The following is a 20038-nucleotide window of genomic DNA, read 5'->3' as shown; positions in this document are numbered from 1 at the left end:
TTCAGCTTTAACATGTGAAATCCATATAAACCTGTATGTATAAAACTCCGAAGTTCTTGTCCTTTTAGGCTTCCAAGGCATTTTGTGGTGGTGCAGGGAAACTGTTTCTACAGTTTAACTCACGGTTAGAAAACTTCTAGAGAAGAAGTAGTGATATTTTTCAGTTTCCGTGTTTGTGGTTTGTTGAGGGCATAGGAGCAAAACAGGTAATGTTTTGTAGACATTGAACATATAACCTGGCTGAAATAAAATCAGATCTGTTCTTGTGACTTTCAGTTTGAGTCAAAGAATAATTAATTGAAGGTGGTGTTGAGGATTCAACAAAGATGAAGCAGGAGGATGAGCATTTGCGATTGATTTTAGTGTCTACTGCTCTTCTTTCATCCTGCCATTTTGTATATAAGTATTAAGAGAGGCTTGTCTAAAATACATTGAGGATATCTGGGGGACGTCCCTAGACTTGAATTTCTAACTATCCCAAATGTGCTTTTTAAAAAAATAATTTGGCTAAATGGGTTAATAACATAGATAAGGAAAAGAGAGATACTGATGAAGGCCTCCCCTACCCCCAGTCTATTCTGCAGTGTTGGTGCCTGACTAGTATTAGTTCTTTTTAATGTCCCACTCTTTTTTTGGCCACAGTTGAGGCAATAGCTGCTACTACAGTCTCTGCCAAAGTGAGATCCTGCCAAAGTGCTTGGAGGATGGTACTGCACTTGTTGCTGCCCCTTTCTGGTTTTCCATTAGGGGTAAAACTGTCAAATGTTGTGGAGGGCTGTGTGACAAAATTATTCTTAATAGTGCACCACTATTTCTAATAAATTTTCAAAGTGCTTTTAAAATATTTTGCTAAGGTAATCTGTTAAACAGAAGGCTGCCTGCATAATGTATATATATGCCTTCAAAATTGCAACTTCTATAGAAATATTCTTTTTAAAATATTATGGTTTTAGAATTTGCAAGAACTGTCATCGAGTGGAAGGTTGAAATAATTGTGCTTCATCATTAAACTTGCTGGTAGTGCATATTCATTTAGTGGTAATACAGCCAATTTGGGTGAAATTGGATAAACTTAAGAAATGCTTGTCTTTCACTTAATTGCATTTTTTAAAGGTTATTTTCAGTAATCTTTTATGAAAACTTTGAATTTGTCTGTTAAGACTATGCAATGGGAAGAGGCATGCTTTTGTATTCTGGTAATACTGGTAGCAGAAAATCTGTAATTGTATGGAAATAGTGAAGGCTATGGGAAGCCATATCAGTGATGTTATTGCTCTAAGCAAATTACAATCAAAATGTTGTAAAAATTGACTCTTAAAAGCCTTCTCTGTTTATTTTTTCAAGTGACTACAAGGCTAAGCAAACACTCCACAGTGATGCAATATGCAATTTATTTGAAATGGACATGTTTCAAGACTCATAATAAGTAACATAAACATATCTTTCTCTTAAATATAAGAGTTTGAAATAAGCTACTAGCTATTTGATCTGTATCAGAGCTAAACCAAACATACAGATCAGCAGGAACTCCTTCATGTAACTTGGAAGGAGAAAGAAGCCATGGATATTATTTTCTAGAATAAAAGGTTTGCAGCTGGTCAAGCTGCAGTGTCCGTTTCCTTTCCAGTTCTTACCCGGCATCACCTAGCCTTTTTCCACCATAGCTGGTCCTCTCAGATGGCCATGAAGTTGGCCTTTGATAGACATGTCTATTGACTGGTGAGAGAGAGCCCACGTTGTTGTCAGTGAATAACATCTCATGTAGCCATAATGTATTCACAGAGGCGAGTCTGGTGATGGGGTGATGGTGGAGCCAATTCTCATTCCTGTTTCTATTCAGCTTCTGTTCAAAGAGGAGGAAAAGAGAGACTCTACCAGAGCCCTAGATGAACTTACTGGAGCCATACAATGAGGTCTTTTGTTCCCTCCCAGGAGTGCTACTACATGTTTTGAACACTTGCAGTCCATTTGTCTTTTGCTACAGTTTAAATTCATTAAGGGATTAAATGGGCTGACAGTTGCAGGCAAACCTCAAGGGTGTCCCTCCAACCCCATGGTGCTGCATATGGGAAAACATTGTTTAATCGAATTGTTTGTGTTTGTGATAATCTGATCCTTGTAGATCAGCCAGATACCTGACTTATTTTAGAGTTGGAAAAGGTTTAGTACCACATTATTTGCTATGAGGCAATTTGCATTTGTTTTGAAGAAGTTGATCAAATACTACTTTGCTTTTAGGGACCATCAGAAAATGTAGATTCAATACAAAACAGTGCAGCTGAAGATGTGAGATGTAGTAAATAAGCACCGTGAAGAAGTTTTAAGTTCCAGCCAGTAATTTATTGTATAGCATTACTTCTATTGTGACAGGTTTGTGATGCTTGAAGATGCACTGAGCCTGCCTTAGCCAACTGGGCATAGTCACTAGCTCCCATAACCTGCATATGAGCCAGTGTTTACATCTGCCTCCCCACTTTACGCTCTAGCATGGTCATCCTTAGCCTTGCACTTTCCAGAATATGTCAACTTTTATGGGAATTTAGGCATATTTAACTGCCGTTAATCACTTGGGCTGAAGTTTGGTGGTTTTACTGGGGCCTCTAGTGGTCTCAAGGTTGCACTACCAAACCAGAGCTGCTTTTTGGGGATGGTGGGGAAGGATTGCTTTTCCTCCCTCCCTTTGGGTAGATTTACCTAGCAATGGGGCAAGGGCAGTGCCGTACAGATAACTTTGGATTCTAGTGGAGCATTTTACATGGAGTTAGAACTGAATGTGCTGCTGAAGGAGCATAAATAAATGGTAATAAACAGTAACAGAGCGTGAAGGAGGAGATGAAGGTTAGCCTGAGAGGCCTCTGTGTCAAGCAGTGGTCACAGGCTGGTTTTTCCCAGCTGCACACCTCATTGCTTTTCAAATTAGAAAGTTTTCAGGACCCTGCTAAGGGCAAAAAGATAAACTGTCCTAAGAAAAGTATAGCAGTAAGGCAGAAAACAACAAGCCCGTCATGTACCAGCATCAAGACTGCCACAAAAAAAGGATTTTCTACCTAGCAAGACAGTTTTGAGCTCTATGTGAGCAAGCTGAAAGCTTTCACAGGCCATGGTTCTCCTGCCCCTAGACAGGGTGTCATAGATCAAAAATTTGGTCTTTATTTTCAGCATAATCTTTCTTGATGTTGTGTTTGAGCTTTTGTATAAGTTTTAAAATCCCTTCACAGCTAGTTTTACTTGGAAAACTCTCAAACCAAATCCAGTTCAATGTTGTTCTTCTTGTAAAGTGTCTTTTAACGCTTTCCTGAGCAAAGACCGTGCAGTCTAAAGTGTCCAGCTCAGGAAAGTGAAACCTACTTGTGATGAGAAAGAAACTTGAGAGTCTCAATTGCGCTCAGCTAAGCAGATCTGAAATGGGGCCTTGTCAAGAAATGCCCCTTGTTTTCATGGCTGTGCCCCAAAGGCCAGGCGGCTGCTGGCTCTGGTGTACGTTTTCCGTGTTGCCTGGGTGGCCAGCCCTGCTAATTTGGGGACAGCATTGTATGGTTGCCACAGGAGTCTGTCTTTTTTTTTTGTGTTTTGTTTTTCATTGTATCCTCCTCCTTCCAGGGTGTGCCTGAGTAATGACTCAGAGTGAAAAAATAGTGCTGTTAGGCTACATGCAGGAATGTGCCTTGTTCACATAAAATAAAGGCTGATGCATTCATTTGAAAGAAAATGACTGGCAGCATTAACTGAAAATTCTTACTAAAAGAGGAGGTTTTTCAATTCAGGCATTGCTTGTTGCAGACCCAGCTGCAGTTTCAGTGGTGTCGGTTATGATGTGCAGCTTCAGTAAGGTAACAAATTGGATTTTAGTAAGCAGTTGTTTTAAATATTACTCATTGCCATTGTCAGATAAGCACACTGTTATCTTTGTAATCTCCTTCAGCAGGATCATCTCTGAAGAGACATTACATGTAGGACTTATTGGGCTATGCAAATAATTAAAACTCATTGAAACTTCTCAGCCTTTTGCCAGGATGAAGTTTTGTTGTTGTTTTCTCAGTTGGAAGATTGCAGACTGCTTGGAGGGATGCTACTGGACTGTGAGGTAGTTTGCAGCACCTACTGCCTGTGGTTCATCAGGACCTGCAGGTCTGGGGGAAACAGAGAACTACTGGGTTGCATGGAAAAGTTTTAAACTGGCACTTGATCTGGAGTCCGTTGGAAAGAAGTCTAATGGAGCTTCCTAGGGTCAGTGGTGAGAGAGCCATCAGTTGTGATGCAGTCGTGCTTGGTGTCTAGGCCTATTGTCAGCCCATTTCCTACCAAAATCTGTGCTGCTTGGTCTTTAGGTATTTCTGAGCTTCTCTGCTTTGTACATGCACAGGTAGGTGAATCACTTCCTTGTACCAAACCACAAGAAAACTTATGCAAGGAGTCTTTTGTTGAAAGTAGGACTGAGGAAGGGGAAATGGATCTAACAGGTACAATTCAGATGAGATCCATTCTATGTTTTTCCTCTTTATTTTGGATATGTTGCCCAGAAAACTCCTCACTCCTAGGTTAGCCATCTGAGAAGCAGACACAGGTAAAATTTGGAGAAAAATCAGGAGAGGAAGAACGAACTGTATCCAGTATGTTTTACCACAGATTTTCACGTGGTGTCTCATCTTGGCTTTCCTACAAGGCTTTGTTTCCACAACATTTTTAGTTCACTGGAGGTACTGCACAAACCAGAATCTCCTCATCTGTTTTCATAAAAGCCAGTGGAAAAAATTATATTTGGTCCCTCTTTGGAGAAAAGCTTGCTTCAGGGAAGAGAGAATTTAGAAATGTCAGGGGTAAAGTATAAATACATGCAAAGTAGAAATAGTCTTTCCTCTTTCACATAACTGCAGAATAGCTCAAAATAGCCTATGCACAGTTGTGTATGGCTGTTGACTGCTCTAGGGTTTTGCATAGCTTCCTAATACAACATGGTGTCATAAGAGGGTCCAGCCCTACCTAATTAATAATAAACATCAGCTCATGTTTCTTTCTTCTGGGTTCTGGATCTCCATTTGGTCCCATGCAGTCTCATTAGTGGAGCTGCTCATCTAAGGTTAAAGGAAGAGAAGACTCCAAAGATCTTGCAAAAACTTAGAGCGCTGCTTCTAAAATTAGAGGGTTTTTTCCTCAGGATAAACCCACTTAAACCAAACATTCTGTGAAACAGTGTTTTGTGGATGGGCCGTGAGTGCCTGCCTAAGATACCAGAGGGAAAACATGTGGAGCTGACAGTTGCCACAGCATATTTTCAGTTTGTCATTGGAAGTGAATGTGTCATATTATTGAGATCATCTAGAGTTGATTTGAATCAAAAAACCTGTTGTGCATTATGGTTAAAATGAATTTAGCAGGGTAAATATACACTGGAAAAGGATAGGAAAAAACCCAAAACAAACAAAAAAACCAAAACCCACAAACAAAAAAACCCATAAAACAAAACAAAGAAGCCTACACCCAAACCCTAGCACCAGATCCAGAAAGTAATCTTAAATGAAACTAAATAGCATAATTAAATGTTAGCTTCTGACTTAGCCTCCTGTTGACTATGTCTTCCTCCAGGTAGTAAGGACTTGATACACAAATCCTGAGGGCTAAGCGCTCACAAATGCACCTGAAATTGATAACTGAACTGTTAGCATAGCTTGGAGTGAATCTACAGCACACAGGCTTAATCTACATTGTCTTTTCTTTTCATAAAATAAGTACAGGGGAAAACACTTGCTTTTCTTGGTATATCTTTAATTCTGTATGAATTTCTATGCATTTTAAAATAATATTAACAGTATAACAATTTGCGCTTAGAAGTTGTCTGCTTAAATACAGAGAAATCCTTTGCCACTGAGGACTTATGACATTTTAGGAAGAAATTAGAAAACGGGAAAATATTACATAAGTATATTTTAGCTCATTTTCCAGTATTATATTTTTTCACACCAAACCCCAGAAATTACCAAAGGCAGGCATGTTACTTGAACTAGGTTCATACAGGTTTAGGCACATAGTTCCATGCCACAGTTCAGGTGATCTCATTTTTCTTGCCTGGTGCTGTAAGCCTACAAGCATCATTAATTTGGATGTAACGTGAAAATGAATGAAGTGAAACAGCCCTGAGATGGCTTGCAAGAGACAGAAACATTATATCTTTCAAAACCCCATCCTGTCTCTGAGACTTGTCTCCTGCAGGAAGGTGTGACTCCCTGCTGATTTAGACTTTACACTCCCAATGCAGTGGGAAGATGTCCCCAGCTGGAATAGCAGTCAATGCCTTACAGATCCTAGAAAATCAGCAAGTATTGGAAAGCTATGTCAGTCTGTAGATGCAATACCTCAGCAATCCTTCCATTATTGTGGGGCTTCACAGTCGCCCAGAGTTTAATTTTCACTTACTTTGTGTGACCTTGAATAAAACCTTTCTGTGGGAATGCTTTCTGAATAAACCTATGGCGAGTATAAAATATGAGAGGTGACAGAGCAGTCTGCAAGTGGCTAAATTACTGTGTCTTTGCTGGTTAATGTTTGTCAGCTGAGCAGCGATGACTGATAACATCAGCAAAGCAAACCCTGGAGTCTTAAAACCATTGTGATGGTTGCAGTCTGGTGGCCTACCCTAAAGCCCATAGTTATGGATGTGGGACAACTAATGGTAGGTGGGCATAGCAGGGAAAAAAAAAATGGAAGTGAGACCAGGGTTGCTGGGGCAGTGATCTTAATTATGCTGTTGCTTTTGTGAAAGGGTATTGAGAGAGAATTTGGAGACCGCTGTGGTAGTTTGGTGGTATTTTTGCTGAGCTCCTTCAAACCTGAGAGGATGGGTAGGTGGAGAAGAGAAGATCTGAAGGTACGCATGTGAAAGATCATTAGCTTTGAGAGGGGTGTGATTAATTTCCTGGTTTTTTGCATCTGAGTCACAGAGTACACACTGGTGAGCACACAAAAAGTAGTAAGCAGCAGTCTTGAGTAGTGTTCTTATAAAGGATTTGTGGCTAAGGGGGTTTTTTGGTTAGGATTTTTTGGTTTGCTCACTTTGACTGTATAGCCAGCTTCTTAACCTTGTATTTACATGAACCAAACCACATTGTTTGTTTTGGAAACTGGAGCACCCCAGGCAGGTGGGTTGCTGTCGACAAGGGTTTTCCTCCGTTACAGGAACCCTGACTTCATTAGAGGATACAGGTTGGCAGCAGAGCCTAGCCTGATCTAAAGCCTTGCAGTCAGCGGAAGGGGAGGCATGACTGTCTTCCCCACTGCTGACCAGCTCCTGTGGCTCCCCCGATACAAGTGTACAGCAGGCACATTCTAAATCCTGCTCCTGAAAATATCTCAGTCTTAGTTTGAGTCTTATCAAATATCACTGGAACTTGGGCTTCTCAGTCACTTAATATTTTTGAAGATGTTCCTGCAGCCCATCTTATTTCTTTCTCGATACAATTACCTGTGAGACTAGTAATAGTAATTCCTCAATTAGGTGACCCACTGTATACCTGAGGAGGATGGAGCTGAATCCTTCTTCTATTATACACCACCAACTCCTGGTCAAGAAACTGCACACATAAGGAGCACAGGACAGACCTGGCATGAGTGCAGATGAATTATTCAGCACCTTTGGAATGTACAGCCTTTGATCAGGCTCGAAGCATGGCTGTGTGACACGTGAAATGATTCATTTGCCACAGCCGACGACAGTGATGAGTTTGTATATACACCTCTCCTGTTCAGTTGAAATGTTCGGTGTTTAGCATTTTGCTCTCTCTTGATCTGTTGAGTGTTTTCTTAGGGAGGGATGTTCCACCTCTACCCCAAGTTCCATTTTTTTGGTTAAAAAAGTGCCCAACTCTATACATGAGTAATAAGGATTCATGTCATTGAAAAGCGGAAATGACAGGGCTTCTGATAGATTAGATGCAAACACAAGGAGAATCAGGTGCTCAGCACAAATATCCTCTGAAATAACAAACGTTTTGTATAAATAGCATCTCATTAAGTAATAACATAAGGCTGGAGAACAGTTCCGTTCACAGCTTTTGTTGAAAAATATAGCATGGAATGACTGAGTCAGGCAGGCTGATGCTTGGGGATGGAATAATTTGTTTTGCGCAGTTTTGCATTTCAGGAGGCCTGCCTGCTGCTGATGGGATGAGGTTTTTTGAATTTGGTTTGCACATGGGGTTCTGGAAAGTCAGAGGGGTATTGTGAGGGGGAATTGCCAAAGTGTGTGGTAAACAAAATCAAGTAAAGTGATGGGAAGCTGGTCATTCATCACACGACAGGAGTTTTAGCATAACTTCCCTTTTGTTGTTTGAGCATCATTAACAAAACCCATGTGTGACAGTACCACCAAGTTTCTACCAGCTTGATAAGAATTTGCTGTTAGATCAGATGGCTGTAGCTGGGGGTAGAACAGGAATCAATAAGCTGCTTCGTTGAGCTGGGAGGGAAGAAATGGGGAGGTGAGAAGCAGGGGTGCAGGGGGCTTGATAGTGGCATACCTGTTTCTCAGTCACATGACGTCTGTTGTTCCTGTTGCCCCTGAATTCAGAACATGGGGAGAAGGAGACAAGAAACATCATCATCTTCAGGCAGTTTTACAGAAGAGAAAGTAACTCAAGGACAGGTTGTGAATAATGTCAGGCTTTTACTGTTTTGTCTGTAGGGATACAGAAATTATGGTGGCTTAGTCCTGTGGCATTTCCTATTGGTTTTGTTCTTCTTCTTGTGATTTCCCTTTCTTACTAAACACAGCATCTCTCTTTGCTTTTAGATTGCCCTGCTTTTCAGGGAATCTCACCTCTTACCCATCATTCAGCGGTTGTTTCTATGTAGCTTAGCACTTCTGCTCTGAACGCTGCATGGTAGCGTTCTTCTGCCTTAAGAGTGGCTTTTTCCTTTGTAGTCTCTTCTTCCTTGGCCACTTCTTTGTGAAAGAGCACAGAAGGGCTCTTGACCTGAGTGCAGATGAACTCTTCCTTACTTTCTAAGAGCCTCGTAGTTTGGCTGGGCTCTCAAGTATTTAGAAAGGTTGAAGAGGAACCTCACACTTGTATGTAGGACGTCAATGTCCCAAGTAATGTCCTTTGTATCCTGTGTTGTCAGTAGGGCTGTGCTGGAGAAGACCAGACGTTAGTTCTTTGATGCTTACAAGTGCTGCTTTGCATAGGAAGTGTGCCCAAACACTTTTTGTTGTGGCAGTGAGACCATCACAGGCTGGAAGGGTGTCTCTCCACTTGAAGCTTGCTTATGCTGCATTTCTCTTTACTGTAAAGCTGGAGGGGTTGTTTCTAGTGTTGCTTTTAGTCAGCTAGCCTGCCTCATCTTTGTGGAGAGTGCTTTTTGTAGTCTCTCATATGGAGAACAAGACAATTTATTGTTATCTTCTGACTACTTCTTGAGAGTGTGTCTGCTTGGGCCCACAACTGTGGTGTGGGGAGCTACTGCTGATGGAGCTACTTGTGGCACCAGCAACGTGTGAGCTGGGGGAGTGAGTGATTTGGGATTCAAGCATTGCATTGGGTTGTTGTGATATAGCTGCTTATTTTGAGTTAGCTCGTGGAATTGCAGAAACAGCTAAGAAACTGTCTAAGAAAACAGGGTGGAAAGAGAAAATGAGACTATTTCAAATGCTTTAGATAAATGTGTCAACCTCTGCAGTCAGCAGGCTTGGTGCCTTGTGTGGGTAAGGCACCATCCGGCATAAAGCTAAGCTGGATTTTGTAGGAGCAACACAGTATAAGGTCCATCCGAAGGACTGGTCCTTCTGCAGGTGATGTTAGAGCAGCCAGGACTGGTGACTGCCTCTGCCTGCACCCACTGTGATGCCAAACCCAGACCCAGAGGTGCATGGGCAGAAACCTCCCATGCCCACAAGCCTCCCTGGCACAAAGCGCTGTGACCTGTGCATCTGCAGCACCATGCTGGGGACATGCCCATCTGTGCGACATGTATGCCTGCATGCTTGTTTTTGCCTTGCCTTGTCATGTGTAGCTTTGCAAGGTGAATAGTTGCATTTAGTCCCTGGTACAATTGCTGAAGTAATCTGTTACATGACAAAACCAGCTGCTGCAGTCAGTTGCGTCAGCTGGCTACGAGAGTCTTGGAGGGTCTCAGGAAATCACAGTTTTCCTCTCACGTGCCTGCAGACCTCAGTCTGGGGCTTTTATTTCACTCCTTTAGGAGCATTTTGTGCTGCCATCTGGAGGAAGATGAAGAAAACAGTTTAGAGGCTAGCTTGCATGCTAACAGGAAGGGAAATGGCTTATTTGGAAGTAAAAGCATGAAGTTGCAAGACTAAAAAATACATTTTCAAACGAAAATTCTGGTGTGCTTGTCAGTATTACTAGCAGAGTAGTTTCAGGTTGCAGTTAAAAGGTAACTGCTGATACTTTATAGATAGGTACATATATACAAACTAGATTTCAGAATATATACTAAGTGTTTTGAACTCTGACTACACTGAGTTTGTTTCAGAAAATGCAAAATATTCTTTTGTGAGAAGTAATAATAAAATTTATACAGCAATGGGATGAAAGGAAAAATCTTATGCATAAAAAAGACCTAATTCACATCTGCTGCTTTTTGTGGGATGTTGTCAAAAGTACTAACTAAAGTGTCTTTCAGCTAAGAGCTTGTAGGTTTTGTTTTTAAATTTATATGTGCAAAATAATCAGCATGTGTTATGCAAGCTGGTCTTCTGATCAAATAAACTGGTTGTTGGTCTTTTTTAAAAAAAGTAGCTAACCTTTTACGGGAATGTTTGGGGCCTTTTTCTCTAATAGTTTGGTATACTTTTGGTATTATTCTTGTGTCAGTAGATTTTTTAGGTATCTTTGTTCCGGGTTGAAAAGTCTGGAGCACAACAAGAGATTTCTTTTCTTTTTTTAAACTGATTTCCTCTCCCCATATGTTAATTAAACCAGTCTTTATTTTATTTCAGCTTTCAGTAGTTTAAAAGTTTTAATTTATCTTTTTTTTTTTTCCAGGTCAGATCTACAATTGCCTGTAAGTATCATTCTGTTACTCAATTATATTTTTTAATGACTCTCATTTTCTTAATATCTTTTAAGAAAGATTGAACAGTATCAGCTAAGTATTTTAAAAGGAATTCCTGAAAAGAGTTCTTAGAAATAGCTTTCAAAAATTTAAACTCACTTTAGTGACTAATTCCTGCAATGTGTTTAAGGATATTTTAATCCCTTTGCTTTTCAGTTTGTAAAGGATTCTGGTAAAATCAAGTACAGATACAATGTACGTAGGAAGATTATATTGCCTTTAAGTATGTTTTTCAAAACAAACCCATCCCAAAACAAAAGACGACACCCAAAGTGATGCTTCAAGGATTTTCTAAAGTGAGTACAGCAACTGCTGTACTTGCCAAGATGACAAGTTTTTATGTGGCAAAAATTTCAAAAAGTACTTGCAAATGAGTTCTACTTTAATATTGAACATCAGGTTTGCATGAGTTAGCCTTTAAATTTTAGGGCCTGAATCAACTCTCTCCACACTTTGAGCTGTGCTATCTCAACCTGAAGTTGTTCTCTCTAGGTATACCATGTCTCTTCCTTACTTGTGGGAACGCACTGTGTGAATATGAGAACTTTTTTGCTCATATACTGAAGGGAAGAGACAGAATTGCTGTGCCAGGTTAAGTAAAGCAGCTGGCTTATGATAATACATGAGAAGGATACACATGCAGAATGCAGCTGCAAGTTGGTTCCATTCTTCTCCAACAAAACGGCACTGAAAAAAACAGCAGATCATAGTAGCTTTCATCCAAACCAGTAGAGTCAGTGAATGACTGAAATAATGTGGCAATCTCTTAACCTAAATCAAGTCGTCTGACAGAGTTAAAAGTGGTAAAACTAGGAAATGTGTAGCAAAATCTCTGAGGGAAAACAACCTGGAAAAACAGAAGTGACTGCAGGTCTGTGCATGATATCTGAAAATGACTGTACGTTTGCAAATGGGAAGCCCAGAAGTTTTGTAAAGATACTTACTGCTTTGTATTCTTTCTTTCAGGCACTGAGGATTGCATTTCAAACAACGTAACTGCAGAAACAGGAACCAGTAGTAATGATAATTTATCAGTAAACTCTACAAGTGGGAACGAAACCTATAGAGGTGGAAGTTTGTCCAGGGATGTATCAGTAGCTGACAGCACAATAAGTGATCAGAACAATGTAACACGTAAGTGGATTGGAATGCAACTGGGATGTGAATCTTGAGGGTGTTTTGTGGTTTTATACTGCGTTAGCATTTTAAGCCCAAACTCTGGTCCAGAGTGCAAAGACCGTGCAGGGGTGTAGATTCAGCGGCTTTACTGGAGTAGAGAATGGACCAAAGAAATGTATCTGCACAGCTGACTGGGAGTGCAGTTTAACACTCTGATTGTTGCCGGGCCTTGAAATAATTTTATCACTGTTAGACTTGGGCTCCCTTCCCTGCTTATTATGACTTTTTTAGGTTACAGCTGCAACAGTTCAAACATACTGTGACAAACAGCTTTGAAATGCATATATAACAGTACACCTGAAGTACTCTACCGCGTATAGAGGTAATCATGTATCTAGAGGAGAGCTGTATGAATCTTGCAGCTAAAAAGTCTCTTTTCTTTGGGATAGCCAACTTAGGAAAAAATAACAGCAGGTTGTGTATTCCAGTCTTTCTCAGCAACATGCATGAAGTTGACAGCTGAGGCATGATGGTAATAACTGCTGCACCTAGGCAGTTTTACTCCTTGAGATGAAGTGAAACTTGAGGATTTAGAGGAACAGTGGATTGCAGAGCTAGCAAGCATGCCTTGCAACATGTAAGGATGGCTCGATTATTTTCCCAGGCTAACTACTGTTTTAAAGACCTATTGTTTGGGTAGGGGGGGAGAAGAGCGCTTTATGTATTAACCAGCAAATATTATTGCAGATAAAAAGATATTTTGTTTTTTCATGCCTTTCACAGAGCCCAGCCCAGTTCTTGATCTCAAGGCAGAATATGTTGGTGTGACTTCTGTGCAATTATCCTGGGAGGTGAACAGCACTGCTTCCAACTCCTACACGTTCAGGATAGAGGTTGTAGATGGTACCTCTGTTTGGAACCTGACGTCCAATGTTACCAACATCGAAATTACTGAGTTAATCCCGGGGACGATGTACAATTTCACAGTATTTGCAGTAGCGGCTGATGGTCAGACGGAAGGAGAAGGACTGTCCCTCCCCCTGCATACAAGTAAGTCGCATTGCAGCCCTGTTTCTGGTGGACTCTAATTTGCTGTGCAGCTCAGGGCTCTAACTATGTATGCGAGGACTGTAATTCAATGCTATTTCGAACAGACATGATATATTAGTCCTGGAGCTCGATCTGCGCTATATACAAAGGATAGGATGTTAATGTGCAGCAGAAAGACAGCCCTGATGTTTTTGTTTTGTATTTATCTTCCTTCTTCACCATCATCATCCCTGTCCTGCCCACCTCTCTAGATTCCCAGAGGAAGCCCTGGGAGTGCTGGCACAGTGGTGAGCTGAGATTCTGCTTTGGGGTGTCAAAGGGAGATGAATCCCACTCAGAATGCCTTTTCTCAGTTCTCTCTTAGCTGCCCATTGATGCAAAAGCCTCCAGGAGCATCTGGTGATGTTGTTAGGGTGCTCCAGCACTCTGAATGATGAGTGATGCGAAGAGAGTGAAGCAGCGGTGTGCCTGTGTTGTTCTGTCCATGTACGTGAGCAATGTTCTTGCAGGTTGATGGATTGTTGTCTTGCCTTTCACAGAGCCCAGCCCAGTTCTTGATCTCAAGGCAGAATATGTTGGTGTGACTTCTGTGCAATTATCCTGGGAGGTGAACAGCACTGCTTCCAACTCCTACACGTTCAGGATAGAGGTTGTAAATGGTACCTCTGTTTGGAACCTGACGTCCAATGTTACCAACATCGAAATTACTGAGTTAATCCCGGGGACGATGTACAATTTCACAGTATTTGCAGTAGCGGCTGATGGTCAGACGGAAGAAGAAGGGTTGTCCATAAGCCTGTGTACAAGTAAGTCACAGTTACTTGCAGCCTTCTTCTGGTGGGGAGTTCAGTGCTCTGCCTACCTCCCTGAGGGCTGAAATATACAACTGTTCTGTATAGATGTGATGTTTCAGTCCTGGAGCCTAGTCTGGGCTGTCTACTAAGCATGGGTTCTTAATGTGTGAAAGAGAAATGTTCCTTCTTTTAAAAAAAGAAGCAAAACCAGCCAAACAAAACCCACCTGCCCTCCCTTCCATCTTCATCTCCTTTTATCTCCTTTTGTAGGAGATAACTTCTTGTCACAAGGACTCAGTGAGCCAACTAGGAAAGATGCCCTCCTACACTTGCTGTCTGTGAATAGAGAAGGACTCATGCAGGATGTGGCTGTCTTGGCCGCAGCGATCATGAAATGGTTGAATTTAAAATTTTCAGTGTAATAAGAAAAAAAGACAGCGGAGTTGCTACTGTGGACTTCAAGAGAGCAAACTTCAAGCTATTTAGGAAGCTACTTAGCAGAGTACCCTGGGAATCTGCTTTTGAGGACTTAGAAGTCCATGAGTGCTGGTCAGTTTTTAAGAACCGCCTTTTAGAAGTGCAGGAGTAGGCAGTTCCACTGTCAAATGCCAAGCCAGTGGGGCAGAAGACCAGATGGCTGAAGAGAGAAATCCTTGTGGAGCTCAAGAGGAGAAAGAAATCATATGCTCTCGTGAGGCAAGGTCAGGCTTTGCAGGAAGGTTACAGAGCTGTGGTTCATATATGCAGGGAGAAGACATGAAAGGCCAAAACTTAGAGTTGAAACTGGCCATTGTTGTGTCAGACAAGAAAAAAGGCTTTTTTAAGTATGTTAATAGTGGGAAGAGGTCTTAAAGAAAACATTGGGCTGATACTTGTTGAAGATGGTCACCTGACTAACAGGGATGAAGGAAAAGCAGAGGCATTCAATGCTACTATTTTTTTTTTTTTTTGCCTCAGCCTTTAGGAATACAGATAGACCTTGGGCTGCACCCTGCACCATCCCCTGAGTCGGACAACCATGAGTGCGGGAACAGTGACTGCGTTTGTTGACACCAAAGTTATAAGGGACCAGCTCTATCAGCTGAATGTTCACAGGTCCCTGGGGCCTGATGGGGTTCGTCACAGAGTACTGAAGGAGCTAGTGGGTGTTAAGGCAGGAACCCTCTCGATCACCTACCAAAGGTGCTGGGAGTCTGGGGAGGTTCCTGCTGACTGGAAGCAGGCCGGTGTTATTCCAGTTTACAAGAAGGGTGTGAGGGAAGACCTGGGAAGCTACAGACCTGTTAGAATAGCCTCAGTTCCTGGAAAAATTATGGAGAAGATTGTACTGTGTACCATTGAAAGGCATTTAAAGAATAATGCAATCATCGGGCACAGTCAGCATGGGTTCACAAAAGGGAAGTCCTGTTTAACTAATTTGATATCCTTCTATGATAAGGTCACCCACCTAGCTGATGAAGGGAAGGCAGTGGATGTAGCTTTTCTGGATTTTGGTAAGGCTTTTGATGATACTGTCCCTCTCAGCATCCTTCTGGACAAGTTGTTCAACTGTGGGGTGAGCGGGTTCATGGTGCGCTGGATGACGAGCTGGCTGAAGGGCAGGGCTCAGAGGGTTGTAATGAATGGGGCTACACCTGGCTGGCGACTGGTCACCAGCACTGTTCCTCAGGGCTCAATTGTAGGGCCAGCTCTGTTCAGTATGTTTATCAGTGATCTGGGTGGAGGAGTTGAATGCACCATTATCAAGTTTGCTGATGATACCAAACTGGGAGATGCTGTTGACTCTCTTGAGGGACAGGAGGCCTTGCAGAGGGATTTAGATAGATTGGAGCACTGGGCTATGATTAGTGGGATGAAATTCAACAAGTCAAAATGCCAGACTCTGCACCTGGGAAGGAGTAACGCCAGGCACAAGTATAAACTGGGAGAGGAGTGGCTGGAGAGCAGCCCTGCGGAAAGTGATCTGGGGGTGCTGGTTGACAGCAGGCTCGTTACGAGTCAGCAGTGTGCCCTGGGAGCCCAGAGGCCAAACCGCGTCCTGGCGTGCATCGAGCACAGCATAACCAGCCAGTCAAGAGAGGTGATTATCCTGCTGTATTCAGTGTTGGTGCAGCCTCATCTTGAGTACCATGTGCAGTTCTGGGCCCCACAACTTAAGAAGGATGCAAAGGTCCTCGAATGCATCCAGAGGAGGGCAGCAAAACTGGTGAAAGGGCTGGAAGAAGTGTCCTGTGAGGAGCGACTGAGGGCTTTGGACTTGTCTAGCTTGGAGAAAAGGAGACTGAGGGGTGACCTCATTGCTTTCTACAGCTTTCTGAAGAGGGGACATGGAGAGGGAGGTGCTGAGCCTCTCTTCCCTGTCTCCAGCAATAGCATGCATGGGAATGGTTCAAAGCTGCACCAGAGGAGGTTCACCCTGGACATTAGGAAGTATTTCTTTACAGAGAGGGTGCTCAAACACTGGAACAGGTTTCCTAAGGAGGTGGTCGATGCCCCAAGACTGGCAGTGTTTAAGAGGCATTTGGGTAATGCCTTCAATAATATGCTTTAACTTTTGGTCAGCCCTGCAGCGGTTAGGCAGTTGGACTAGATGATTGTTGTATATCCTTTCTAACTGAAATTATGCTGTGCTATTCTGTGCTAGTCTATTCTCTTTCCAGCCACGTTGACGGATTGTTGTCTTGCCTTTCACAGAGCCCAGCCCAGTTCTTGATCTCAAGGCAGAATATGTTGGTGTGACTTCTGTGCAATTATCCTGGGAGGTGAACAGCACTGCTTCCAACTCCTACACGTTCAGGATAGAGGTTGTAGATGGTACCTCTGTTTGGAACCTGATGTCCAATGTTACCAACATCGAAATTACTGAGTTAATCCCGGGGACGATGTACAATTTCACAGTATTTGCAGTAGCGGCTGATGGTCAGACGAAAGGAGAAGGGTTGTCTCTACTTTTGTATACAAGTAAGTCACAGTTTCTTGCAGCTGTGATTCAGGTGTATCATATTTTGCTGTGCAGCTCAAGGTTCTGTCTGCCTGCCCAAGAGTTGAAATATAATACAATCCTTACACGGGCTGCCTGCTAAGAATGAGGAGTTAATGTGTAGAAGAAACATAGCCCCAATTAGATTTTTAAATTGTTTTTTTAAAAATAAAACCACACAAGCTCCTTCAACTACCAAACCCAAAAGAAAAAATTCCTCACAACAACAAAACCAACCAACCAATGGAAAAAAAAACAACAAACCTTCCTTCCCATCATCATCATCCCTGTCCTGCCCACCTCTCTAGATTCCCAGAGGAAGCCCTGGGAGTGCTGGCACAGTGGTGAGCTGAGATTCTGCTTTGGAATGTCAAAGGGAGATGAATCCCACTCAGAATGCCTTTTCTCAGTTCTCTCTTAGCTGCCCGTTGATGCAAAAGCCTCCAGGAGCATCTGGTGATGTTGTTAGGTGCTTCTGCACTCTGAACGATGAGTGATGCGAAGAGAGTGAAGCAGCGGTGTGCCTGTGTTGTTCTGTCCATGTACGTGAGCAATGTTCTTGCAGGTTGATGGATTGTTGTCTTGCCTTTCACAGAGCCCAGCCCAGTTCTTGATCTCAAGGCAGAATATGTTGGTGTGACTTCTGTGCAATTATCCTGGGAGGTGAACAGCACTGCTTCCAACTCCTACACGTTCAGGATAGAGGTTGTAAATGGTACCTCTGTTTGGAACCTGACGTCCAATGTTACCAACATCGAAATTACTGAGTTAATCCCGGGGACGATGTACAATTTCACAGTATTTGCAGTAGCAGCTGATGGTCAGACGGAAGGAGAAGGACTGTCCCTCCCCCTGCATACAAGTAAGTCGCATTGCAGCCCTGTTTCTGGTGGACTCTAATTTGCTGTGCAGCTCAGGGCTCTAACTATGTATGCGAGGACTGTAATTCAATGCTATTTCGAACAGACATGATATATTAGTCCTGGAGCTTGATCTGCGCTATATACAAAGGATAGGATGTTAATGTGCAGCAGAAAGACAGCCCTGATGTTTTTGTTTTGTATTTATCTTCCTTCTTCACCATCATCATCCCTGTCCTGCCCACCTCTCTAGATTCCCAGAGGAAGCCCTGGGAGTGCTGGCACAGTGGTGAGCTGAGATTCTGCTTTGGAGTGTCAAAGGGAGATGAATCCCACTCAGAATGCCTTTTCTCAGTTCTCTCTTAGCTGCCCATTGATGCAAAAGCCTCCAGGAGCATCTGGTGATGTTGTTAGGGTGCTCCAGCACTCTGAATGATGAGTGATGCGAAGAGAGTGAAGCAGCGGTGTGCCTGTGTTGTTCTGTCCATGTACGTGAGCAATGTTCTTGCAGGTTGATGGATTGTTGTCTTGCCTTTCACAGAGCCCAGCCCAGTTCTTGATCTCAAGGCAGAATATGTTGGTGTGACTTCTGTGCAATTATCCTGGGAGGTGAACAGCACTGCTTCCAACTCCTACACGTTCAGGATAGAGGTTGTAAATGGTACCTCTGTTTGGAACCTGACGTCCAATGTTACCAACATCGAAATTACTGAGTTAATCCCGGGGACGATGTACAATTTCACAGTATTTGCAGTAGCGGCTGATGGTCAGACGGAAGGAGAAGGGTTGTCTCTACTCTTGTATACAAGTAAGTCACAATTTCATGCAGCCCTATTTCTGGTGCACTGTAACCCTGTGTACAAGTAGGGAAATGGTGCCTCTCAGTTGCAAATAAACATGTAGCTTGTACAAAGTTACTCTGCTTCAGTTTCCAACTTTGTACTATTTCTTATTGTAACGTTGCTTTGCTCCAGGTGCCTGTGAGCATGAGTGCCAAGCCACCTTTGGTAAAAGCAAATAGGACTGAGATTATATGTAATTCTGTGTGCATGCATTGCCTGTGAAGAAGTTATTTCATCAGCCTGGCTGCTCAGGACTAGAGATGCAGCTGCTTACAACAGTATGACTTTCTCTAGACTTGAGTGCTGAATGGGGCGCCCTATAATGCTTCTGGGAGTAGGTTTTTACTGCTTATATCAAAGGACATGGTGTGCAGGGATGTGGTGGCTGGGATCACAGAGGCTTTTTCTTGGAGATTGTTTTGAGCTCTTTCAGAGTCCCTGGCCTGGGGGTTCTGTGGGATGTGACAGTGCCTAAGGTCACATTGTTGAGTCTGGTGCTGTTGCTGTCAGCTTTGCACCGTAGCACCTTTTCCTGGATTAGAGGGGCAGCTGGGAGGGGAAGATTTTTTTTGTGTGTGTGTGTCTAGCTCAGGAAGGGAAAGTGAACAGGCAGCATCCCTGCAAAGCAGTTAGAGTCAACGTGTCCTGGACCTGCTACTGAGCAGATGAGCTTGTCTAAGCTGCCTGAGTTAAGTCTTGTCTGCCTAGTGTTGATGCTGAATCAGGCTTGCAGACACAGCCCCCAACAGTGGGTCAGCTGTTGGACCTGCTCAAGGAGCCCATTTCTTTCTGCTGATTTTGGGGAGAGCCTGGGCTGAAGGATTCAGATTAAGACTCGCAGGCAATATTTTGAGTTAACAGACCAAAATCACCCTGCATTCTGCTTCTTTCCCTGATTTCCATCTGTGTCTCAGTCTGGAAACCCACTGTGGAAGGAAATAATTTTAGCATGTGAAATGAAATAAAGAGAATATCCCCCAGAACTCCTGTGGCCTTTCTAGAGATGCCCCAGCATGAATGTCTGAAACGAGGCATTTGTTGTGGTTTAATCCAGCTGGCAACTAAGCCCCACCCAGCTGCTCGCTCACTCCCGGTGGGATGGGGGAGAGAATTGGAAGGGTAAAAGTGAGAAGGCTCATGGGTTGAGATAAAGATGGTTTAATAGGTAAAGCAAAAGCCCCACATGCAAGAAAAGTAAAAACAAGGAATTCATTCACTACTTGCCATCAGCAGGCCGGTGTTCAGCCATCCTCAGGAAAGCAGGGCTCTATCACGTGTAACGGTTACTTGGGAAGACAAACGCCATCACTCTGAATGTCCCACACT

General features: G+C 42.8%; 1 protein-coding gene across 1 annotated transcript in view; it reads left to right on the top strand.

Moving 5' to 3' along the window:
• The window catches only part of PTPRJ (protein tyrosine phosphatase receptor type J), an 80570-nt gene that overhangs the window by 38508 nt on the left and 22024 nt on the right, over positions 1-20038 (top strand). Inside the window, exons 2-8 of the mRNA XM_075094604.1 lie at positions 10998-11016; positions 12034-12201; positions 12970-13236; positions 13776-14042; positions 16725-16991; positions 17606-17872; positions 18412-18678. Coding sequence (XP_074950705.1) covers positions 10998-11016; positions 12034-12201; positions 12970-13236; positions 13776-14042; positions 16725-16991; positions 17606-17872; positions 18412-18678 — 1522 coding nt within the window. The remainder of the gene's footprint in view (positions 1-10997; positions 11017-12033; positions 12202-12969; positions 13237-13775; positions 14043-16724; positions 16992-17605; positions 17873-18411; positions 18679-20038) is intronic.

This window comes from Phalacrocorax aristotelis, chromosome 5 (assembly GCF_949628215.1).
Source record: "Phalacrocorax aristotelis chromosome 5, bGulAri2.1, whole genome shotgun sequence".
Classification (NCBI taxonomy): domain Eukaryota; kingdom Metazoa; phylum Chordata; class Aves; order Suliformes; family Phalacrocoracidae; genus Phalacrocorax; species Phalacrocorax aristotelis.
Note: the sequence above shows the minus strand (reverse complement) of the source record. Positions and strands in the feature narration are given on the sequence as shown.